Consider the following 27,550-nt stretch of genomic DNA (forward strand, 5'->3'; position numbering starts at 1 on the left):
CCCCCTCTGTCTATTTAAGGCCTCGCCACAGAGATGATCTCCCTCTCTGTGCCTATGTGTTACTCTCTCTATATGTATCTTGGTGATATCTGTCTGCTTATATGTCTGTCTATAGTTTTCTGGTTAGATTTTTGTTGCTATTTCATTTATACCTGATGATGATTGCTTGTGTTGCAATCGAAACGTCGTATGCTATTATTAAATTTATTATTTTATCTTTATACGTGACTTTACCGAAAGAACCAAAGAGCATGTAAATGTAGTTTACTAATCATCGACTGCGATGGAACCAGGATAATGTCATGTGAAACAAACTATATTTTTGCCTTTTTTCCTGAATGAGAAAATAAGATGAAGATGCAGGGAGTGAGGGAGGGGGGGTATCGGGAGACCCTACACTGATGGACGTGACTTTGTGCACAATCAGCCTGAGACTGTGGTGTTTGATAAAAAAAAAACAACCTTTAATGTCGCTTCTTTTCCTCCATACCAACCATACTGTACTCCCATATTACCTTGCATCCTATACTTCGGAATGCTCCACTATTAGTCTACACTCTTTAGCTTTAAAATCACTGCTTATTGAATTCATTCAACTGATTTTCAGAGAGCATCTGGAGGGCACCCACATACAATCGTGTGATTCATGTCACCAATTTTATTTCCAGCTTCCCACTTTCACAAGTGGCTAACCCTAGCCCCTTGACTAATCTCACATTGTATTGAACCATTTTCAGAATCTCCAGTGACTTCAGTGCTTTTCATTTGGTTCACACAATCCTCCAAGGTTTCTAAACTATATCATACTATCTTCGACAATGCTTCCTCAAGATGTTAAATATATTCATTGGTTGGTGGCAGTACTCGCAGTTAAGGACTATTAACATTAATAGCATTATTTGTGAAAATACTTTAAACGATGTATTCTTCCTTGAAAATAACATGTGTTTTCACGTAATGAAGATGCATTATTATTTGTATGTTTACAAGCAGACAATCTTAACTTAACTCTAATACTATTAAAGTATGTTATATTGCAATGCACAAAAATACATGTTTACAGGATAAACAATTGATTGTAAAATGTGTTTGGGCTGTTATGAACTGGCATTGTTTGCAATTTCATATAATTAACTCCATTCGTGCACTAATCGCTTGGCATGCATTAAGACACAATTGCAAATTTTGACAGATTCTTTGTAAATAAATGAAATGCTTGTTTTTGGTTATTTATTTAAACCAATTATTGTTTTAATATAAATCATTTCATCTAAATTGCATTAATGCAACATTGAACTAAAATTCTAGAAACACATTCGTTGTGCAAAAATACAGCCTGGCATCGTAAGTGGGATTTCTATATCGTGGGATTTATACATATTTATATACACTGTAGTGATATTTATATACTGTAGTGGGGCTTTACCGAATGAAAATATTCAAAAGATGGCACCAACACCTATATCTATACAATCAAGCTTGCCATGATGTAATATTTAATGAAAGCATAAAATATACACTTTAAAGATACGATGATAATTATCGAATTATCAATTTTTCAATTACTTTTTAACTGTATTTAGTCTATTTTGTCGTATTGTTTTTGTTATTTGCTGTACTTTCAGTTCGTATAAAGATTGCTTAAAAGTTCTTCAACTGCAATTCACTCAACATAATTCTGCCAAAGTCCTTTAACACGGCGAAACAAATTATTTTTTGTTCCTGGGAAGTAAGTATTATTTCCTAATTGCTTATGCCTCAAAAGTACAGAACATGTCTATTATTCCCCACAAACTTTGCTTTTGTGACCTGGACAATGATATTTTAAAATGTACCTATTTTCAATGAGAAAATGGGCGAATTTGTGTATTTTCGTTCATGTAAAGTAAAAAAAAATATATGAATCAAAAGTTACATGTATTTATACTAAAGTAATACAAAAATTACTACAAAAGATTTAGACACCAAGGCGCGCTACCACAGGTGGGACTGGATACAGTGGACCGAGTTCTCTGTGGGGAGGAACAATGTCAAGTGGGAGCCACTGGTGGACCCCCGGAAGGTGCTGATGCCACCACTGCACATCAAATTGGGCCTTATGAAACAATTTGTCAGAGCTGTAGATAAGGAGTCGGTAGCCTTCAAGTACCTTCAAGACTTCTTCCCTAAGCTGTCTGAGGCAAAGGTCAAAGCCGGTGTCTTGGTTGGACCACAGATAAAGAAGATCCTGGAGTGCAATGAATTCCCCAAGAAGCTCACTAGTTAGGAGAAAACGGCTTCGAACAGCTTTGTCGCAGTGGTTCGTGGCTTCCTGGGCAATCACAAGGTCGAAAACGATGTGGAGCTGGTTGAGACTGGTGAAGAACTACGGCACAATGGTTGTAGGATGTCCCTCAAAGTCCATATCCTTGATGCTCATCTTGATAAATTCAAGGAGAACATGGGAGCGTACTCGGAGGAGCAAGGCGAATGCTTCCACCAGGATATACTGGACTTTGAACGCCGCTACCAAGGACAGTATAACGAGAACCTGATGGGAGACTACATTTGGGGGCTGATTTGTGAAAGTGATTTACAGTATAATCGTAAATCTCGAAAAACGACTCACTTATCTTTTGTCGTAATTGTTGTATTACTTTGGTATAAAGACATGTTAATTTTGATTCATATGTTGTTTTTTTCTGACTTTTTGTGAATTAAAAGACACAAATTCGTCCGTTTTCTCATTGAAAATAGGTAAATTTCATAATTTCACTGTCCTGGTCATAAAAGCAAAGTTTGTGGGGAATAATAGCCATTTTTTATACTTTTTAGGCATAAGCAATTACGAAATAACACTTACTACCCAGGAACAAAAATCGTGTAATCAATTAAGCTTTTACAACGTGTAAAGCATGGCCTGTCAGTTTCACAAAAGAGACCATGTTTAAATGAGGTACAGTTGTGATACAGGAAAACAAGCACACTTAATGGGTAATAGACGCTGTTCGTTGATTTACAGCAGCACAGGCGGTGTCACGAGCTCTACTGGGGCAGCCATCCATCATAAACACCTGCCGCAACTGGCTCGTCTCAGGCCATGTCTGTTCGTCACATGATTCTTAACAGCTCCTTGTGTTAGGATGTATCTGCCTTCATATGCTGCACCCCTGGAAGAGAAAAACACATAATCAACCCTTGATGAAGGGTTCCATGGGCTGTTGCATTTCGGGTATCCACCTTCTGAGGTACAAAAAGACCAGAACATATCATGGGAATAACAATATCTCACAATACCCGAAAGGAGGAGAACTACATGTAAATGTGTTGACTTGAATAGTGTATTATTATTATTACACAATTCACAAAAAAAAGAGTTTTCATGTCCAGAGAAGACTTATAGATTTCCCAGGACAGCTCCCTCAACAGGAAGACATCTTGGGAAAACCATGATATGTGGTAATCAGAGTTGCATCGTGTCTTCCATCCTACAGTGTGATTGTATTATGTGGAAATGGGACCCTGTAATACCATTATTACTATAGCTACATGAACCGCACCTCTCCCACTTGATTTCCAGGCAACGCTTGAGAAGCTGGAGACGGAGCTGAATGAGGTGAAGATCAACCACATGACCCTGAAGCGCAACTTCTTGGAGCTGACGGAACTGCGGCACGTGCTGGAGAACGCACAGCACTTTTTGACCGAGGTTCGTGTTCTCTGCTTCGTGGGAGCTGGTATAGGTGACAGATAGCACAGTGGGAATGAGAGCATTGTGGGAAGTTAATGCTCCTAAAATAGTAATAATAGTCGTAAATAATACTTCACAACCATTTGTCAATCCAATTCAGGATGAAGACCGTCCGTACCATGCGGGTCATGAGAGTTTATTTGACTATACTTCACCACACTGGTCAGTGCGGTTGGGTGAAGAGGGGATACCCCAGGACCGGTTCAGATATCACGATGGCACTGATGTTAGTCATTCTAGATTTGAAGCTTTCGTGACTGCAATGATTCATATTCTTAGGTTTTTTCGGTAAAGTCACGTAGGTAAAAAATAAAATAAAAATTAATAAAAGTGAAATAAAAATAAAAAATCACGACGTTTCGGAGGCAACACAAGCTTCCGTCTTCAGGTGGAACCGTCACAGCACGATTGCTGTATCAAGTTACAGCAATCGTATCAAGTTACAGCAATCGTGCTGTGACGGCTCCACCTGAAGACGGAAGCTTGTGTTGCCTCCGAAACGTCGTGATTTTTTATTTTACTTTTATTAATTTTAATTATATTTTTTACCTACGTGACTTTACCGAAAAAACCTAAGATGTTAGTCATGCCCATAAATTGAACTGGGGCGGCTGTGTATTATACCGTACTGTGCTCAGCATTGTGCCATTGCACCACTTCTCCTAGAATCGTACTTTCCACTATTTAAAAGTTACTAAATAGACCTTAATTGATATTAGAAAGGTGAGTTCAAGGATACATGTAATTCTTTGTTCATGTTAAATTAATATTTTTTGTTACAATGAGTAGTATTATATGTTATCACGCCAGACTACAGAGTGTAGAATGATGCCATTGAGAAAATGATAAACAACCCAACCATCCACAGGGTTGTTTTTAGGGAATCCATAAATAAATAAAGATCCAAGATAAAGTACCTCGTATTGTTGGTGCTAAAGGGCCATGGCGCTGGCTTTCACCGTGACATTGGGAGCAATATCGTTGCATACTGCTGATGTTAAATGTGCTGCTGCTAATGTTTGGAGCTCGCTATCGAGCTTTTCATTACCATTGTGGACTTTATAAACTACAAGAGAATTCGAAAACAATAAACTCTGTGGCCAAGTGCGTGACTGTGCCAGGTCATTGCTTTTTTGTTGTTAGAGAGTCAAGGCTGCACAAGACATGTCCCACCGAAATCAAACGCTATTGTATTCAGCATTTAAGAAGATATGTTATTCATGCTCGTATTAAATAGTTGCACGTTAAACCTCTGAATTACTCACTACTCATGGTCTAGGTGTAGGCTGGATCACATGCATTTATTTTAAACATGTTGTGAGATATTTGTGTGGAATGCATTCTCAGTGATGGGAATGTTGTTCCAAATTACTTATTTATGTCAGCAACTGCCCATTGTATTTTATGTTAGCTTTAGATGTGATTTGGCATCCCAAAGCGATCACTGTTTAAACAAAGCAAATGATTGTACAGCTTGAAATCGGTTTAAAAGAGTCAGATGATTCGACGGTCCTGTTTCACGATGAGGCGGGGCTCCTTTTGGCTTCGTACCACAACAAGACCCGTAGCACTCTGCGATAAATGTTGGTGATGCTGGCGTGGAGAAGACCTTCAATTGATATAGGGGTGCAGTTAAAAACCTCAGATGCGGGGAATAAAATGCATAAGCAGACATCTGCTTCCCATATCTGTCCCTCTACTGTACATAAATAATATAAGTAATTGTTATCCATCAAATCAGCCACGAGGCCCTCTGGGATTGCATAATTTCAGCAGCATTGGTTCAACAATGCAAGCTCTTGATCGATTTCGACATACAAGTATCTCATTAAAGAGTCAGGTGTGTTTGAACTCATGTTGGTGAACTGCCAGATGTTATAGTAAAATAACCCATCTGTTAGATATTGGTCATAATTTGTATTGTCTGCTTATTTGTTGTGTTAATTATATTGTCTACAAGGATGCGAATGATTATTCTGTGCGAGATATATGGATACCATTTGCTGTGATTGAACATTCGAAACAAATGTGGTGGTGCAAAGGAAAGGCGTAAGAATTACTTGTGCAAGTGCATTATCGGTCCTGTTAGTTTCTGTTTTTTGCAGTCTTGTAATTAGAGAATTCCTTAGCTGGGAATTTTGGAATCCATTGCAGTGATGAAAGAATATATACAAGTGGGCTAGTATTTTGTCACATTTTTATATAGTCAAAGAAACCATCATTTTAATTATATTCATAGACAGCCATAATGGACAGAGTTAATGATTTAATTAATATTCTAAACCGTGCAGGGTTGACAACCTCTGGATTGGCAAGGCTTTGTTTTGCCTTCATGTAATTGTAAATCATGCAAACCACACTCCAGTCACATAATACGATATACTCTATTGTACTATACGTGTATCAGGACATTGTGCTGCGTGTTGCTAAAATTGAACAATTTGTCTATTTGTATAACTATGCAAATTGGTGCATATTGAATAAATATGGCTGTAGTGGTGAAATTCAATTTGGCCCTTGGAATGCTATCACCTTGAAGGCAATTTACATTAGCGCCTCAAGGTTTGCACGAATATTCTATTTTCTCTTCTATGCGGATAGAACGTTCACTGAATCATGATTGTCTTGTCTAACTAAAACCCCTTGAGCCAGAGTAAAGATATATAAACAATTTTCTGATCGGGCTTAATCCGTTGAATTATGTGAGTAAATAAATACAACAAAAATATGACTTAAAAAAATAGCAGAAATGTATGGATTTTTTTCTGATTTGTTAATTAAATAACAAACATTATTAATGATAACTCTCTACCATTTACGCTCAACACGTTCTGCTATGTGCTGGAATGATGGTGACATTCGTGATGTAAAGGCAAATAAAGATGAGAATGATACGATGATGATAATGAGGATGATCATGTGAATGGTGATGCTGATTATGATAGATGAAAATTAGATAATAAATCCATAATATAGTTATTCTCGGTTAGATCGCGTAAATATAAGAGTGTCGTTAAACCCGCCACCACCCGACACAGCCAATTAGTAAGGTTTGTCCACATAAACAGAACATGCCAATTTGTTACGAGTACAGCACACCGGTGTGTTGGACAGCAAATCCACAACATTTACAATATAAGTACGACGTCTTGCCAGTAATTACAACTAGCTTCATCAGGCGACAGCCAGATTGGTAGAGAAATCCTCCTGTTTCGTTCCTTAAATAGAGGGATAGATGTGATGACGTCACTTGTGAGCTCTTCTTGTGCAAGGGGGGGGAGGAATTAATTAATACATATATATTACAATGGGGATATATTGCCGGCTGGGTTATTCATATGGTAATCAATGTATACTATGTATGCACATTGTGCATGCACATTGTTCTTGTACCTCCTGTCGTTTGTGTGCACGTAAATGGATGCTGAGATTGCTGCTGCTGATGTGAATCATGATGCTGATTATTATAGATGAAAATGAGATGATGAATGGATGCTGCTGCCGCTGATGATAATGAAGATGAGGCAATTGCTTACTGTCGTGGCTATTGTTGATATGGCTCGTGCTGCTGATGATAAATTATAATATTTATTTTTACTGGGGAAATCCGATTAGTTATAAAGCTCTTTTCACGGATGTCCAGGGCAGGTCAGAACGTTACAATAACAAACAATACAAAACACAAAAGGAGTCCTACGTATAGGAAAGGTAAGCAAATCACTTTAAAATATACAAATAAAACGTAACAATTGTTAATTTTACCAGGAAAAGCCCACTGAGCTCTGAGCTTCTTTTTCAAAAGTAGACCTGGCCACAAATGACAGCTCAACGAAAATGGCTTATCATTTAGCACTATATACCAACAAAATAATCTTAATGATCTAAACGCATGATGACAAAGATGAAGATGGTGCAGCAAATGTCGTGTTGCCAGCAAAGCCATACTTAGTCCGAAGACTCCTTTTTAAGAGTTATTGGCATGTGGAAGGAGTCTGGTGTACCCGGAGAAAACCCATTCTGAGAGGAGATAACACGAAAATGTCAATACAGATGAACTCGCGTATCTTTTCCTGCCACTGTCTTATTATATATGTATGTTGTGAACTTTTTCAAAGTAATGTATCACTGATTAATCTCACAAGAGCTACGACTCGCTGTTTATAAAGCCACATTGTTAACTTTCATTTTTTAAAGTTTTAGAAAATTTAATGGGTGTTTTTGCGACTATGGGTCATCTTATAATTGTCGTGAGCAAACAGCCAAACCCTGTCAACCGACTATTTTCAGCTCAAACAGTAAGGGACAAAAGCGATGGACTGCACACATGTACCTGCCATTGTGGAATGTGCCACAATCACTGAAACTACACTCAAAGGTCTCCCTCCAATATCTGAAACACTGGGGAAATTTTTGAAGAAGAATACTGTGATTTTTTAAAATGGTTTCCAGGAAACGTTTGATTGCTTAGTGGCAAACAGAAACGCATCATTCGACATCAGGTAACAACGGGCGGGGTACGTTTGCAGGATGGAGGAGGAGCAGGCCGCTGAAACAGACATATCCAGAGATCGATTATCAAAGGGTTATGTTACATCAGTCCTGTATGGACTTGTATAGCAATGGCAAGACCCAGAAATGATTGTGTTATAACGAAGAGCAGAATCAAAAGAGGTCAGGGGTGGTGGCATCAACTGTATTGGTCATGATTGACCTCGGGTTATTTGAACATTCTAGTAAGGATTTGACATTTAGACTGGTCGAGTATAGTAAATATAGTTTGATTATAAATAAAATTTTTCGATCATGAGTAATTGTATAAAAAAAATAGTTACCGTGACTACTTTATAACTTTTTGGTTATTTTTGTAGTTGTAATGAGTCCCTCAAAATCCCTGTTTCCTTCCATCCCACATATTTTCACATGAGTTAAAAGACACCTTTTGAAGTACTGACAGAATTGTAAATCTTCCTTTCAAGGTTCTATAGATTATGTAAATGTTCCATAAATGTGAGTTCAGTGTTGACATTTTCTTTCTCGTATGAGAGGAAAGCTATAAATGGCGAAACTTAACAGTCATGTGAGATGGTGGTACCTTTTTACCAAAACCTTACCACATTCAGTATTGGTTGTATGTATTAATGTCTACATAAAGGAACATAGAGACAGTCAGTCTGTTGTATGTTATGCTGTCGTTATTGTTGTGTATAGTCTTATTATACTTAGATGTATATTCTGGATTGTAATTGGAAAAAAGGGGAAAACCTATTCTCATATTTTGGTATTGGCAAAGGAGATCCCATAACGCAGCATTTCTTTAACTGTTAATAAGCCATGTTCGCTATGAGTTGGACAAAATAAGAATATGATAGTTGGTACTAGAAATGCTGAATTGTTTATTTCTAAATGCATGCTATTATACAACAAGGAGATGAAAGGTCATTGCAGAATGTTTAAAATACATTTTTATCTATGAGACTATTAAGTAGACGGTATTCCATATTCATTAGCATTCCATTTATGCTCCAACTAAAATATAGCGTTCATATTTTGATGTTTCAACATTGTGTTTCTTTCATGCAACAACGTGAATTCGAACTTATTGTTGTGCTCCTGTATTTCGTTTCATTTGACACCAACATTTCTAGGGTCAGTGATGTAATGTGTTTCATGATTATCTGAGTGAGTAATGCTATGGGGAACTGGGAAGTGCCTTTTAAAATCTCGCATACGTTTTTATCTGAGACTGTAAATCCTGTCAAATGCAGCGATGGGAGAACACTTCTACACTCTTTACTGCTGTGCTGGTCTTCCCCTCTCCGGAAATTAAGTCTATTGACTGTTCCACATTTAATCTCATAGTCGTTCTCTTGGCGAGGCCTTCAGCCAGCAGTGGATTGACAAAGGGCAGTCATTTATCATTTATTATTACTTTTATAAATGTATACATTGTTACATGTATTTGTAAGGTATGTCACTATGCTGCTTTGACTACATTCCAAGCAGGAGGTATGATGAGCAATTTACTCTTGTATAGAATGTAGGATTAGAACATGGTATCCTTTGCAAGTGCATAATATAATCATTAAAAAGGTGAACACTATTGGAATGGTAATATATTACTTTTAATTAATCTGGAAACACATATTTTCCCTCCACAATATTTAAACTGAAACCTGTAAACATAATCCTCTAAAAAGCAATGATAGACTGTTCCCCTTACGAACCGCTTCGAGCCTGGTATGAATATCTGTTTTGTTAATAATATTCATGCTGTTGTAGAGACCCATTGTGGAGATTCATGGATAACTACGTCTTCTGTTGGAATAAGGCTTGTTTAAAGTATCATACTTGAAATAAATGAATACTGTTTGCCAGTAAACATCACTACATTACAAAACATGATAACTTTATATGAGGTGGAAATGGATATGTTGTTCAGTGGCCGTCTGAGTTAGGTCAATTCAGTATCACGAATCTTAGTGGGATATGACAGTCTGGTATATAATGGTAAAAAAACACTATCTGCTTTAAAAATCTGACCATACACATCGCCTGTAGAGTACAGTACATACAAATTCTGGGAACCAATTTCAATCTTCTTTGTGTTTAGTTTTCTGCTTCTGAAGCAGAAAAGTAGCAATTACACTCAGCTTCTGTTCATTATTGGCAACCAGGGCTCAGTTACAGCCTTTGTACCCGGTGAAGGCTTCCCACTTGCCAACTTGACTTAAAATGGGTGCCTTGGGAAGACATAAAAGTGTCTGAAATTAAGCACTGTATTGCAGTGGAAGGGATGAGGAGGTTTGCCCAGTGCGGTTAAAATGTCGTGCCTCACACGCAAAGGTTCGTAAGCATTTATTCACATTTCATCTGTGCGACCCGCAAATGTAATGCCTTTTCATGAACTATTTGAGATGCTAGATTTTCGTTTAAATGTAATTACACGTGTCAGATATACAAATTAACTACATTCACGTTGCATTCCCTGACTTAAATGGAGTTTCATTTCTCTCCTCTACCGCCTATTCATACCATGAATCTGCAACTGTCTCCAGGCTCCCACATGGCTTTAGCACATACCGATTTGATTTAAGGCTAACATTCAGAGAAAAGCAGACAGGATGGCAAGAGGCACATCAGCAGATTAGAGTTAATGATCAGTTACATGTGCAATGTACATCGTCATTTTACCAAGCATTTGTGTACAGCTGCTGGGTGCCTTGAACATGGATAATAACAGAGTTGTGGTATTATGTGCTGCATTGATTGATGGGTAATGTACCCACTTCCACAAGATACCTTAAGTCAACCCTAAGCATTGGCGTTCCTGCTTGAATATTCCTCATTGATTCACCACCGTAAATAATACATTACGGTGTGTATTTAAATATTTATCACACGTGAATATCTTGTGGGTATGGGAGAACGGCACGTAACAATGCAATTTCAAAACTATTTATATACTAGAGATGCTAAATGATCATGATATCTGCTCAAAATGTTCTTCCTAAGAGAGTGCTATGTGACCAATTCGGCTGTGGTTTGATGTCACAACTGTATACAGCAAGCTGATCGATGAGTCGTTTTCAATTATCCATTATCTTTGCAAGCACAATTATATCCAACTATTGTAAGGATTCACAAGTAACATTGAAATTGAATGTAATGCTTGTAGGTGAGAGCCACTACCACACATTGGCGTCTGACAAGCCGTAAAGTTTAACACATTTAGTGTACATTCTTGAGGGAAAAGTAATTTTTAAATGCCACTTTAGAAAGGCCCATTCTAAAGATACTGAAATAAGCACAGAAAAATAAAACCACATCGTTAATATCAAAATGGCATCATGGGACCTTTATGGAATCCTCTGGTCGAACACAATTTGAGACAAGGCTCCAAAGAAAGCTGTCTCTGGTGTGGACCAATCAGTTTCAAAGACAATGCATATATTTCATGGGACCTCCTTTGCCAGTACCAAAATATGAGAATAGGTTTTCCCCTTTTTTCTGGCAACAAAACAGGTGTTAAAATGTTAAAACACCAAACTGAAACCTTTTCCAAGGAATCACGTGTGCATTAACCACAATACTTGCGGTCAGAATGCAAACAAAAAACATACTCTGATAGCATATGCATTGTCTTTGAAACTGATTGGTCCACACCAGAGACAGCGTTCTTTCGAGAAGATGCCAAAATACGCCAAAAGGCGTCTTCTCGCCAAAAGGCGTCTTCTGGTCTAACACCGTTTGAGACTATGCGAAAGCCTACGTGTTATTTTCAAAGCGTTTTATTTCACGTGGGAGAAAACTGCAGTGTATGGAGAAACCCCTTACATGTGAGGGGCTTACATTCAACAGTAGGGTCACGAACCCACTTTCTAAACTGCGAATTCTGACCATTTTACAGCCCAGGGTATTTGGGAGTTTCACAAATCTGGATTATCCACCAACCGTTTTCAACAATGCGCTGGCTTACAGGCATGTTCCATGATGTCCGGATAACTAGTGTACACATCTAGACTTGGGAACAAACTCCATGGTTTGTTGGAAAAGTAGCGAAAGTGGCACTGACAATTGAAACAATTAATTTGGCTGAACTGTTTATCAGAAAAAAGAAGCCAGGGACAGCGCAACATGGTGTGGCATTGAGCTGATGCTGAAGGATATTAATGCGGCCCTTCCTCATTGCTTGTCTCACACCTGTGATCAATGCATGCGTGACAAGGAAGATAAATCAGTGAGCACTTTATCTGTGTGTGGTAATTGGATATTGGAAGACGACCCCCCCCCCCCCCACAGTATCCACATCGTATCGATTGGCTGTGGCACGAGAGTGAGAGAGACGCTGCCACGCTGCAGTGTTCAGTAAGGGAATTCTCAGCGGCCAGCTGCTTAAGACTCGTGGGGAGTGAAACACTTCAAGGCGAGTTGCACGCAAAATCTGAATTTTTATTTAGACCGAAAGAATACGATGAGCTATGATGCTCTTTTTTTACAGATATCCAGCATAGGCAGGTCAGAAAGTTACAACAACAAACAATGCATCTGATATGAGTGCAAAGTATCGGAAAGTTTCGCAAGGCACTCAACATCAATAGAGTATAATATTGCATAAATACATAAATTCCTGGCGATTTTTCAATACCAAATGCAAGCATTGGGCAAGGCAGCAAAAACAATAGCAAAAACAGTCCCAGACCACACCAAGACAAAACAGTCGCTCAATAAATGTAACTATCGAAATGGCTTTATTGAACAGCTGATTTAATTTCCATCGTGAAAATTAATAAAGCAATGGAGTTAAAAATAGCATTTGTAATCTTTTGAAAAAAAAACTACGATAGTTTTGAACAACTTTGATGATTGCTGTGATGTACACCTAAGACATATATGGGTTGTGTTGATTTCACTGAGAGCTCTCCAATAGGTTTGTAAAAACCACGTATGTTACTTCATATGTGTATGCCTCTTGAATTAAAGTACCATGTATGACAGTGTATAGCAACTACAATGTTTATCATCAAGTTGCTTTGTTAGAATAGGCTGTCAACATCTAAGCTACTGTTGGATGAAGGTCTCGCCAAGCAATTATCATCTCCCTTAGTCTTGTGCTGTAAAACCCAGCAGCAGCTATATGGTTATCCTCGCAGTGGCTTTTAGATAGCTATTGAACAAAGACAGTCACTGCATCGCACGCTTTCAGATGCGCTTCTGCGGCCGTCTGGAACGCTCTTCCTTCCGACATTAGGAAGCCATTGGAGCTATGCACTTTTAAATCTACACTGAAAACTAATTTCTTTAGAACTGATTTTTGTGCTTGAAATTGTTGACCTGCCTCCGCACCTCCAATTAGCACGGTTGGATACGTATGGTGTGAAAGATGTTCAACACACATACATATGTTTTGACCACTGGCTATCTTCTTTTTATCACGAAGTGTTCGACCCATGCCCACTTACTTTTCTTAACAGCCATGATTATATATCGAACTTCCGTATATTTTTGAATCTATGTGTTCCTATTTCTGTCTCTCAGTCTCTATATTCCACCGGGTTATGGTGGTGATGCACGTCTGTCATCCAGCACTGTGGAGGAGAGGGTTGGTAGACAAATGTTGTCAAACTCCCTGTAGGCGTCGAGGTTGTCGTACCCTGGTTTGCCATGAGATGGCAGTACAGCAAGTGGACTGATATCCATATGTTTCTATCTGAACAGAGATAGAGTGTTGCACTCCTCACATGTGCGGGTATTATCCAAGTACTCAACAATTGGCTAAAATAAAATATTGAGAACCATAGAGCTTGGTCAGTTGTTGGCAAGGGCTCACGGCGTGGCTGCCTTCCCTCGTGTCTGTGGTTCCTTCTCACGCCTCTAAGTCATACTCTTTACAAGCCTAATTTATTACTCTAATATGTATACCTCGGGTAGTTATTTAAAGGTTTGGTTCCATTTTCTTTGTCAATGTCCATATTTCTGATATGAGTTGTGTTGATATCACGTAAAGTTTTGTCCAGTCTGTTCTCCGATAACGCGTGTTTTCATAATGCAAATAGGATAGAACGTGATGGATGCATTAGGGAACAAGTTTTTTTTATAACACGGATGTAAATTGGAGATAACGCGATTCAGTGAACAGAACTACGTCGCGCGAGTAGGAATAAGCGGCTGTCAGGCTGCTTTGGCCTCGTATCACACAAGGTGGGATGCTGCTTGATGCTTTTATATGCTATCCATGCGCCTCTGTTTTTGTTCAGCCTGCATACGCATCTCACGTGTTATTGCGGACTGTGCTTTACCCTATAGATTATTTATTATTACGCAATTTTCCATAACGCGGTGTTCTTTAGGAATGCAACTCCCAGATTATAGGGTGACAGACTGTATTAGGTTTGTAAAAACTATGTATATTACAGTCAACAAAGCTTGACTCAGGGAGGAGGACGCCCCTGCCATGCATAGTCCCATGGGATGTTGGCTATCAACAACAAGGCAACTCCTATGACTAATTGGGAATGGGACGCAAGCGTAGGATTGATCACCCTGTCGCTGGCCGCCTTTGGGGAGGGTGTATAGTATGAAAGGCCGAAACACCCTAGGAACCAAAGGGTCACTACTGACGATGCGCTCCCCAAATTTCACCAGGCTCACTGTTCATGAACTCTTGGAAGTGCTTGCACAAAGGATAGTAACATCTCATCCTGTGTTCTTTGGAATCAGTATTCCTATATCATATGCAATTAATCTACGATATTCAGTTTTCAAACAGATCCTGCTTCTTTCATGATATCTACAATTATACCATCTAATCCAGGAGCTGTTCATTTTTCATACTCAAATGGGCAGAATTTACTTTTTCAAATATGACGTGGAAAACGTCCTCTGCTTTGTCAGAAAAGTGTTTTATTTCTAGGTTGTGTGATTTTATTTTAGATAGACACGATTTGCATAAAATTCCTCAAATAATTTTCATCTGTTTTTATCCAATACTCTTCTCATTCTTTGTTTTTAATCGTTTAATGAACTTCTATGTTTTCCATCTTTTATTTCGCATTTCTTTGTTTCTCTATTTCTCTCCTTTTCCTCGACATGTATTTCGTGATTGACATTGTTCGTACTATTTTTCATGAGGTGATACCCTCTAATACATTATTGTACTTCTTTATGAATTACTTTATACTGAAACCGATAATCATGTATATGCTGTAGGGTTTTCTGTGAAAGCAACCGGCAAGTTGGTGACCTTTCACAGCATTTGAAAACAATTCATGTCCAGTTACCTCTAATTGTGGTGATTGTTTGTTTTATACCTTTTAGGATGTTCAATCGAGATGATTTATAGTTTTATTATTGGTGATAAACCTGGACAAATGTTACAGTGAAAGATGTAACAACATATCTGGAGATACATATGTGTACTTAAGTTTGACAGACAGCATTACGTTGAGGGTATATTGGTTAGCTTTACAGTTTGTACCATAATTGGTCTTTTTTCTATTTCATTGGTCAGCTGCATAGAGCTTCTGGCTAACTCTTGTGCGCATGAAAACCACCAGGGGAAATGCTTGTAACTGTTAACTGCAAGCACAATTTTAAATCTCAAATGCTATCTTTCTTTGTAATAATGGTGGGTCCGTTTTGTATTTAACATTTTTTAAATGATCATTTGTAGGCCTCTTATTTCAAATGTTTATTGTATATGAAAATACACAGTATAAAACAAATGTATGGGCAATATGGTGATTTTTTTTTATGATGGACATATCCAGTTACAAAGACAACATTTTATGGTTCAGGAAGATGTTTAGTAGAATGTCAGGAATGAACAGCATATATTAGCAATGTTGGTCGGTCAGTGTTGGGTAAATGGTACGTGGGGGTGTTCAATATGGAGCAAAGTGATAGTAATAACATGGCTCTGCAATATAATTGTAAGTAAACGTTTGTCGCAACGGTGGAATGAGGATACTGTGGACGACTGCCTTTAATTAACAAACACATGCTATATAAATGTCATATTATGCATAACATACCATCGTCTTCATACGCACACTGCAGTTGCTGTACGTTCATCATTCACACCTCGATGCTGGTAATTTATATAATTGACTGTGTACACAAATGAACAAAAGCTTTTAGCACATTTTTTTGGTGTAGAAAGGCATATTACTAATAATGTTGGCAGCATCGAGCAGAAGTTTAACAGTTGATGTGATCAATGTGGGCGTCGTGCTTTATAGTTAGGTAATTGCTAATTAAAACATACATGTTGACTAACTATTTAAATTCAGTAAAGATGTTAAAACTTTTGTTGACGTCATTGTAATTTAGCAGTCCAACACGATTATTACTTATCTTACAATTCAAGTTTAATATGCATTCAAGCGTAATATGTGGTTCAATACATTATCATATTTATTTGAGCTCTAAATTAGAGCTTAATATACGTGGCGGTTCAATACATTGTCATATTGTTTATTTGAGCTCTAAAGTTCCTCTTCGTATTTTTTCATCAAGGTTCCTGAGCACAGGTCCAGTGGCCCAACATGCCAAGTAACCAGTAAACAAACATAACTATGCAAGTTGGACGTCTAAACCGATGAAGCGTAGGCTTACTGTTGTATAGTAATAACACTGGCCTATAACATTCAGCAGATGGTATACTGCCTTCGCTTAATGTTGCGTGGAAAAGTGAACAAATATTAGGGAACTTGCGTTTAAATGTGGACATGCAGTTAGTTTGTAAAGCAAACGTAGATGTTGATGAAACAAACACCAACTTTTCTTTAGGAACAAGTCGCAAGTAATCTAACCGAGGATTGAATATTTTAAGTAACTTTTGTATACAAAAAAATGATCTAAAGACACATGTTCCTGCTTTGCTCTAAATTAAGAGAGTACATTACATGGCCCTGAGTCACACGTTCTGCCTGTACCTTAGGTGAGAAACCTTCATATCCAGACGGGGTTACTTCATCCCTAAAGTTTACGATTTTGCTGCAAAAGCCTTTGTGGGGCATTCCACTTTTGATGGCAACTGACAAGTAGGTGTACATTGGGAGCCTTGGTAATCTCGTAGCTTCCTACTTTGATGACTACGTCCTCCTTGAGCCAGGAGCTTTGCACTCGGGATAACTAGGCAGATTGTCATTCAGCAAGGCTTTAATTTAATACTTGTACTCTATTTGAACCTGCATGAGATAAAAAATCTTGGAGAAACATGTGGTGGTGTTTATATTATGGTAAAGCATTTAAGGTTCATAGTTTAAGTGGTGTTAGTTGCGCACTCACAAGTGCCTGTGCACACACACAGTATGTGAACGTGCGTAGTAATACAATCACACTTGCCGGATGTTACATGTGTTTGCTGAAGATGCTTCTAAACCTGAAGACGGACGCTTGTGTTGCGACCGAAACGTCGTGTTTCATTTCATTATGTTTTCTATCTACGTGACTTTACCGAAAGAACCAGAGACGATGCTACTGTAATTGAAACATAAACTATCGTTGCATTTGTATGCCTTGCTTGTAACTTTAAATCAATTAAGTCATGTTGCTAAGTGCAGTGGTTATTCATATACCTATCTAAGCATAAGTAATGTGAGCGAAGAAGAAAGTTTATCCTGTTTCTTTCATTTTAAAAAGGAAATAGCAACGCTTTTCATTTGCAAACCGTCCCTTAAGATGTTGTTCCTTTAATCCGATCCTGATTTACTAAATACAGTCTTTAAACTGGGCTGTTACATTATGTGTTCATATATATCTGTGAAATGATTTTTTTAGACACAAACGTAAATAGCATTAATAGCGAATAAAAACCCTTTTGCAATACACTTCTGGATGAGGACCTCCGCACATTACATCGGGCGTGAGGGTCATTTGGTCATACGTCACTAGTCAGTGCAGGTTTGTGAAGGGCGAGGTCTAGGAATGATGTAGATATCGCTCACAACTGATATTAGCTGTGGCCTGGAATTAAGCGCAAGTCAACGGGTTCTTTGCACAGTGTGCTAACCACTACGCCACCGCTCCGACCCCCACAAAAATGTTAACTAAGTTTAACTTGACATGTGAACATCTTAAATGCTTGTATCTCTGGGATCCTAGGATGGAATGTGCATGATTAATTTGAATTATTATTCCATATTTTAATTAAACTCTTACCACATGCATTGTTTTCAGGTGGCAATCATAAGCAAGAAGTGGAAGATCAATCCATGCTGCAGAACATGCCATCAGCCACGTAGCATTGGAGGGGTGGGGCAGTGCAGAAGGCTGAGAGTTCAACCCTTCTACTTTCTTATATTTCAGTAAATTAAATCATGTTGTTACAACATTTAAGACGAAGCCTATTGTCAAATACACATGAGGTGAAATCTATAGCAGAATGCATGATAGATAAAAATCGGATTACACCGTTACTCATTCTGTTTAGCATTTACTACGTGTTTAAAGTTTTACATTATGTAATGCACCTGCTGAGTTCGTGTATGCCTCCCCCTTCAAACAAGTCAAGCTTCGGTTGCATGAAAAATAAATCTCGACATCCAGATTCTGCGCTATTGTTAATTTATTACGGATTGAGCTGCTTGAATCCATCGTAGAATGAGCAATTTCTGATGAGTGACTTTCAGCCCATGATTAACAAGCTATGTTGGGCATTTTTCGATTTAAAGCTTTCGTGACTGCAGGGATTCATCTTCTTGGTTCTTTCGGTAAAGTCACGTAGAAGGGAAATAATAAAATAATAAAAATAAAACATAATAAAATTAAAATTCTCGCGACGTTTCGGCCACAACACAAGCAGCCGTCCACAGGTGAAGACACAGAGCTGTCGGAAAGACAGCGTATTATGTGGCCACATTATATTTAAATTGCTAGAAAAATCATCTTCCACTTTGAGTCTTTAAAATTAAATATAAAGAATGTACTGTTTAGAACGTTGCCTGAAATTGAAATAGTTGACTGCATACCAACAGCTAAAATAATGCAGATGAAGCTGTTTTAATTAAGATGAGCAGGTTATCATTAGACATGCCTTGTTACCACATAAAAAATAATTTAAAAATGACAACAAACATTTAATTAACATTTAATTTTATACTTTAAAATAAAAAATTGCATTCATGTGAATATGAATAGTGCACTTCTCGGAAGCAAAACACAATAGGATATGGTCCATTGTTCAGAATTACATTATTTCTGGAAATGGTCTCTCTGTTTTTGTCAATGCTGTTATGGAAAATCCTGTGATGTCTGCCAGCGGGGCAGTCCCATTGTATTTTTGGCAAGAAAATGTTGCTTCCATTTCTCAGTAATGTAAAAGGGGGGGAGCAGTTAATTTAAACACAAATAATACTTTCACTATCACAAACGCATCTGGAGATTAGATGCCATTAGTGTAATCAGCCAATTTCATTTGTTTGAGTAGGGATAGTACATTGCATTGATTTGGAAGATTTCATAATTTACATGTCCATGTTACGTGGGCTCAGTGCCATCCATGCTGAGTTGGAGAGCTGTTATTGATATCCATTACCGTGTAACTGATTGGCCAACTTCAGTGAGTCAGACTGACATTGAAAGAGCCATCCGTAATTGCTCAGTGTAAGTTTTCTCTGGGTTGACTGTTGCCATGAGTTTACACAATTTTAAATGATGAAGTCGCATTATAATACGGCAATACGAATAATTCAACAGATACAATATGTCGAATAAAGTGAATGGTAACAAAACAAACATGTATAGAAATACATCAATGAAGACCTCATGAAAAAAAATTAGCACCACATTAAACTATGGTATTACAGATCACTTGCCCACTAGAAAATAATTGCGAATGCAAGCTGGTTTTGTCAGATCTCAGAAGCTATTTGGGGTTGAGCCTGGTTAGTTCTTGGATGGGAGACTTCCTGGGATTACCGAGTGCTGTGGGCTGGGGCTGCAAGGTAGCCAGCTAGGGATGGTCACATTCAGTGTCCCTCTCAATACATGTGTTTGTGTGAATTTTCTACGTGGATTTTCTACCGGTGATCCAGATTCCTCAACATGCCAAACACTCGTTAATATGAATGGGAAAAAATTCTCATTTAAGAATCCTCCTGCAAAAAAGTATTGAGACACAGGGAAGCTTTCCGAGGCATAGAATCAGCATTATTAATGATAATTTTGAATCTGGTCTTACCCGTACCTTGGTTGGCTCAAACTGAAAATAGCAACGATATGGACTGACATATATTTAGTGCGTAAATACTGAAGCTTCCACGACAATGGGGAACAAAAGTGATGATGCATGATGCCTCCTCCACCACTGCCTTATAGTATGTGCTCACTAACAGCACTTGCCCCAACAGTTTCTGAAGCCAAATATGAATTTAAATGTGTTCACATGTGAGCCAACATGTGTGTGTGCAGTGGTGGAGCCAGTAGGGGGGGGGGGAACGTGCCCCCCCAATGATCCTATCGAAATCCCTAATTTCGATTAGATCATTAGGGTTTATTAGTAATAAATTGGCATTTTGCGACCCCCACTGCCACTGTGTAGCATAGTATTACGTGCCAGGGACTCTATGAGATGATAGGACAATAGTCTGAGTCCATAATTGGCAATAAGTAATGGCAAAGCAGTTATAAGTGACTCACAGAATTGTGCGCAGTTGCGTATACAGTACACGACTTCCCTGAAGGCAAACACCTTCAGCGAGCGCGATGCCGACCCTCGATCGATGGCTGCAGAAGCGCTCTGAGAGTCGTTTGCCAGAGCGTCCTCCAGCTCAGCATCACCGTTCGCGATCTCCTGACCCTTCATCTTCAACGGCGGCAGCTGATGAATCGGAAGCAGAAACGCTAGCTAACTCCCCGCCTCCAGCGCCATTGCCCGCAGAGGTGCACATCGTCGATCAGGATCCCGGGACAAAATCTGCCATTTTGATGTACGATCTGAACAGTGTCAACGAGATCCGTCGTTCATACCTGATACAAGGCCGGTTCGTTCCACGCCCCTGTTCATCAGATGGCAGCTTGTACCTGTCAAAGATGATGGGGCGAAAAAAGCGCCGCCCGCAGCCATCGTGGTACGAGACGTACGATTGGCTCAAATACTCACTCCACACTGAGTCGGTCTACTGCTTCCCGTGCTTCCTCTTCCCATCCCACAATCGCTCGGACGCATTCGTCTCAGACGGGTTCTTGGCCAGGAATAGAAGGCCAGAGACATGATGAACACAGAGATGCACATCATCACTGGTAAGCACGGCCTGGAGAAGCAGACGGCCCAGACGATCGCCGACAATCGTACTCGGTTGGAGGGATCAGTTGATGCAATTTGATTCCTCATGAAGCAGGGGCTGGCCTGCCAGGGCCACAATGAGTCGGACGAGTCACTCAACCATGGCAACTTCCTCGAGCTGCTTCAGTTCCTGTGCAAACGCAACGTCGAGCTGGCCCGCGTTGCGCTCGACAATGCCCTGCAGAACGCCATCATGACTAGTCCCGACATCCAGAAGGACATCATCCAAGCCCACGCCCACCCAGATCGTCCAAGCCGACACCTTCTACTGCATCATGGCGGACGAGACGCATGATGCGAGCAAGAAGAAGCAACTGGCCGTCGTTAACTGCTTCGTTGAGATCAAGATTGGCGTGCTGCGCGAGCGTCTCGTCGACCTGAAGCAAGTGACCGACACGTGCGCCCCCACGCTCCGCGATTCCATTGTCGACATGCAGACCAATCGCGGTCGCCTGATCGCCAACTACTGCGGGCAGGCCTACGATGGCCCGTCCAATATGAGCGGTGAGATCAACGGCCTGCAAGCCCTGATCAAGCAGCTGAACGATTTGGCCTATTACGGGCACTGCTGGGCACACAAGCTCCAACTCGTGCTGGTTGCTGCTTGCAAAGATGGCGTCCCCGACATCGACCTGTTCTTCACATTGGACAATGACATTATCAATGTGGTGACGAGCTCCTGCAAGTGCAACGACGATTTCATCAACACGCAGAAGAAGATCGTGCTGGAGATGATCAACGAGCTGCTGGTCGAGACGGGCCGTGGTCTGAACCAGGAGATAGTGTTGGTGCGCCCAGGCGACACGCGCTAGTCGTCGTTCTGGCGCGCGCTGCGTCGCTTGATCGACATGTTCGGTGCGACAATGCAAGTCATCCAGCATGTGGAGACGGACGGCAGCAAGTCGGAGCAGCGGGTAGAAGCGACGTGCCTGCTCGACGGCATGTGCACGTTCAAGTTTGCGTTCATCTTGCACGTAATGGACAAGATGCTGCTTATCACGCATGACCTGTCACAGGCGCTGCAAACGAAGGACCAGGACATCGTCAATGCGTTGCGGTTGGTCGATGGCGTCGTCGAAGTACTGACAGAGATGCACGTTACCGGCTATGACGACCTGCTCCACAAGGTGCAGCAGTTCTGTGAGACCCACAAGATTGAGGTGCCCTATATGACCGCCAACTTCATCCAACCTGGCCGGCCTCGTCGCGATGGGTACATGAACACCAATGATCAGATTTTCCGTACGACCTGTTCTACGCAGCAATCGACAAGATGCTGGCCGAGTTCGATTACAAATTCAACACCGAGTCGATGGAGATGCTCCGCCTAGCAGCATCTATCTCTCCACACAAGCAATGTCGACAAGCTCGTGGAGTTGGCCCACAAGTTCTACATGATCGACTTTCCTGACGTCGACCTAATGTTTCTCGATCAGCAGCTGGTCCACTTCGGCAGGGAGATTAGAGAAGGACGAGTTATTGAAGAATGTGGGTACGCTCCCTGAACTTCCAGTCATGCTGGTGCAGACTGGCCGGGCCACGGCCGGCTACCACCTTGTATGCCGATTGCTGCGGCTGATACTGGTATTGTCGGTGGCGACAGCCACTGCCGAGCGCGTCTACAGCGTCCTGAAAATCATCAAGACGCAATGGGCTCCCACTACCTCAATGACGTCATGCTGCTGTATGTCGAGAAGGAGACTGCTGCGACGGTGACGAACAAATCATCTCATACTTCCAGGCCATGCGCCATCGCCGCACACGCGTCGAATAAAAAGCAAGGGACAAGTCCTTACTTACTAATAACTCCTATCATGTTTCATTGCTGGAAGGGTTGCCCCCCCTACCTGAAAATCCTGGCTTCGTCTCTGTGTGTGCGTGCATATATATGTGTAGGGAGCACTAGCGCATTGGTTAACATTCTGTACTATGAACCCATTGACCTGAATTTGATTCCTGATTTCAGCTGACACCAGCGGTTTCTGTACTGTTTCTGTGTCTACCCTAGGTCGACTCAGCCTTACATGAGTACCTGATGTATTGTGTAAACATTATTATCAACGGGGAGGGAGACATATGTGGCTGGGATCAGTGTTGGCCACACCACCTCATTGTATGCCACGTCACCGTTTAAATTTACACCACATAACAGCACTTGTCCCAACAGTCTATACACTATACGTGGGATCGTTGTTCCTCTGTGTGTGAATGTGTGTGACCAGAATCGACACCAGTGACGATTATCTGAACCGGTCCTGGGCCTCCTCTAAGTTGACTCAGCCTCAAATGAGTACCTGGTGCGATGTGTAAACATCGCCACCAGGGAGACAAAGGCGGCCGGGCGTGGTGTTGGCCACCCACCCCCTCGTGTGTCGTGACGGCCTTCAGAGGTGCTCGCTAACAGCATTTGCCCCAACGGTGTGTTAAGGCTATATGGGGGATCTTTGTCTTCGTCTTATAGAGTGTGGGAGAGACAGCTTGGTAAATTATGTGCATTCTACACTTGCTCATGTGTCTGTGGTGTAAGTACAGCTCTGCAATGTTGTCGAGTAACGTTTGTGCAATCCCAACAGAGGCCGGAGGTGGAGCACAAGTACGAGAACATGCAAAGTTTCGAGCCAATGGACGTAGCTCTGGGCAACAGAGAGCTGGGGTAACGCACCCATGCCATGCACATCAACACACGACAGCGCCAGAACGGATGCACATTCGTTGCATAATAGTTGGTGCCATCCTTACATTGTGTGGCTAGCGCTATTCAGGCCTGGTGGATGACGAGAGCGTGTGTTTGACGAGTATTGCTAGAGCTTCAAAACAGTTCCCACAATGCCCTTTCAGTGCAGTCAACATTCCAGTGCTTTAACTTATACGAGCAATCTCTAATTCTCCTTTCTGTGGCTCCTGTGGATATAACAGCAAATCATGCTGAATATGCCACATTGGATTCCATTTGAAATGGAGAATCGATGAATTATGGAAAAGCCTATCACTTATTTCCCTTGCAAAATGTGCCGTGAAATTTGAATTTAGATGAATAGACTTTATAAAATTAACTACCATTCACGCATTGGTGGTATTTTTTTATTGTATAGATTTATTTTTCAATAGGATATGGACGCATATAATTTTAAAACACAATTGTGTGCTGTATGTTTAGTTCAAAGTATAGTGATGTGCACACATTTTTGTATAACATATGGTTCCTATTCTTTGGGTCTTTCGGTAAAGTCACGTAGATTGTTCAAAGAAAATAACAAAAAAACTGCGACGTTTCAATCGCAACACACGCTTGTGTCGCAACACACGCTTGTGTTGCGATCGAAACGTCATAGTTTTTTTGTTATCTTATTTACCGAAAGACCCAAGAATATGAATTCCTGCAGTCACGAAAGCTTTAGGTCAAGATATGGTTCCGATTTCGTAAACATACCCTAAAGGGTTGTGCTATTAAATTATTTCACGCATGAAATGTGAAGAATAACCTGAAGTACACTATATAATTAGCAGCCTTTTACCAAAGAACACATAGACATATTTACATTGTTGTATAGGTAAAAAAGTTTTTTAAAGCCTGCCAGTGTTTTTGTTACGGTTGGGTCTTGGTAACAAGTTTTAGATGCCTCGCTTTCTCCCATAATGGGGTTTATACAAATATTAAAAAGACAAGAGTAGCTTCGAAATCTTGAACTACATTATAATCTGGGGAATTAATCTTTTTTTATGCACTTTTGAAGGATTTACAGTTGTATTCTTGGGAATAATATTTTATGATGAAACGAGAGCTACTGTGCACTAGGCTGAGCACCAACATAATGAACAATTCAAGTGCATCTTTAATACGCACAATTTACATCCCTCCCTTTCCTACTCCTAGTTTCTACGGAATACATCGCTTTAAGTGGCCAATATATTGCTTAAAAAAATTATTTCGTTTTTTTTCTCTCCTTAACTACTTGGCTGTAAGTCAAAATAGGAAGTGTTAAAGCAGCCGCTTGTCATGCTCATGTAAAGCATGACAGGTTTAGGATTACTGTAGCAGTGCATTTTACAGTGCTAATTAAGGACATCGTGCTGCATTCACTTTTTTTAATTAGGTAGTGAATGCACATTGGCTCCATGTTTCATGTAATTCTTTTTGCTTCAGTTGTGATCTGTTAAATACCTTTTAAAAGTTTAATTTTAATATCTTCATATAATTAACTATAAACATTCTATTTCAGGGAATGCTTTGAATGATGTGCCATAATTAATGTTTAAATTTAACACGAATGTGCATACACACGTGTGGGGAGTTCGAATCCTGCTTATAGCCAATACTTGTGACGATTATCTGAACCGGTTCTGGGTATCCTTTAGGTCAACTCAACATCAAATGAGTATCAATATGTAAACATCGCCACTGGGGAGACGAGGGCGGCCGGGCGTGGTGCTGGCCACCCACCCCCTCGTGTGCCATGCTGGCCTTCATAGGTACTCGCTAACAGCACTTGCCCCAATGGGCTATTAAAAGGCTATACGGGGGATTTTGTCTTTGTTATAAACGTGCAACAATTACCATTGAATACAGATCACCTGCAGAGGGATTTCTGTCAACCAAAACACTGACTTCTCTCAAATCAAATCAAAATTAGTGTTAATACAGTAGCATTAAGCACATTCATACACAGTGAAACCTTGCAACCCCCTTATTAACAGCAACCACATGTCACTTGATTTCCATTCATAAAGAGCCATTTATATGTGTGCACAGCTAGATGCAAAGATGCCTTGAATAATATAATTGCATATATATTATTCTGTTCCTCAGCTATGCCATGGATAGGCCATCCCCACCATCATTCATCACATTCTCTTAAGCTGTCGATGCCTTCATAAACTGCTCAATTAAAAGCACCATCAACCAATCACACACACACGGACCAAAACTACTAATTTAGTATTAGGATATAAACCATAGGAGGCAGGTGCCGTTCACAAGATCCCGTCAATATGTGAGAGAGGGTGGTATGGCAAGAACCATGCCTGCTTGTCTTCGGTCTCCCAATACTTTTTCCAAAACCCTTCCAAGTACTATTTTTAAGCTGATCTGACCCAGGGGAGATCCAGGCTAAGTTCGGATAAGGAATGCCAATCACACGCGTAGGCAGTCTGGAATTCAGCTTGGGTTGTCAAGATTGTAACTCAGTTTTACAAACCATTCCAACCCAGAGCACTCCTCCAGAACACGGTACTGGCACAACATACACCATATACAGTACACACGCATTGCTCAAATAGAGGTGATCAAAGACATGTCCCTCCCCTTTGTAGGAAAACAATACAAAGCATATAGTGCCGTGTACCGTATATCGATACTAAATTCACACAACATTACATTATAATATTGACCGTATTTTGATGACCAAGTTGCATATAATTGGGTCCATCTTGCATTTATCCTTCGCGACTCCTGATTTAAAATGCCGCGTGGAGTTGGCTTTACTCTGGCTGCGCATACACACCGCAGCGAAGTCCCATGAGCGTTCATCATGCGGGCCCTGCACCTGCTGGCGGTTAGCTCCAGGGGAGCCGAGCTCGCACTGCACGTAAATCAACGCTGCTCTTGTGGGAGTTGTATTCGCCCTTCAGACCACTGATGCTGATGTGGCTTTGCACATGTTGCGAAGTTTTCCTTTGAGCATTGGCCACCTTCATTTTAGTGTCCTCAAGTAAACTGGTAATGTGTATTCTTAGGTTTTTTTTCGGTAAAGTCACGTAGGTAAAAAATTGATATTAAAATTAATAAAAGTAAAATAAAATAAAAATAAAAAATCACGACGTTTCGGAGGCAACACAAGCTTCCGAAACGTCGTGATTTTTTATTTTTATTTTATTTTACTTTTATTAATTTTAATTTCAATTTTTTACCTACGTGACTTTACCGAAAAAAACCTAAGAATATGAATCCTTGCAGTCACGAAAGCTTCAAATATGGTAATGTGTACTGTAACATTTTTGCAGAGACCCATGGTTGTTTGCAGTGGTTCACCCTGCAA

General features: G+C 40.2%; 1 protein-coding gene across 2 annotated transcripts in view; it reads left to right on the forward strand.

Annotated features, from left to right (window-relative positions):
* The window catches only part of LOC133345938 (V-type proton ATPase 116 kDa subunit a 1-like), a 228,083-nt gene that overhangs the window by 42,243 nt on the left and 158,290 nt on the right, over positions 1-27,550 (forward strand). For both annotated transcript variants that reach the window (XM_061557080.1, XM_061557081.1), the window contains exons 4-5: positions 3,560-3,688; positions 24,089-24,168. In XM_061557080.1, coding sequence (XP_061413064.1) covers positions 3,560-3,688; positions 24,089-24,168 — 209 coding nt within the window. The remainder of the gene's footprint in view (positions 1-3,559; positions 3,689-24,088; positions 24,169-27,550) is intronic.

This window comes from Lethenteron reissneri, chromosome 23, assembly GCF_015708825.2.
Source record: "Lethenteron reissneri isolate LAM-NWPU_2019-01 chromosome 23, ASM1570882v1, whole genome shotgun sequence".
Taxonomy (NCBI): domain Eukaryota; kingdom Metazoa; phylum Chordata; class Hyperoartia; order Petromyzontiformes; family Petromyzontidae; genus Lethenteron; species Lethenteron reissneri.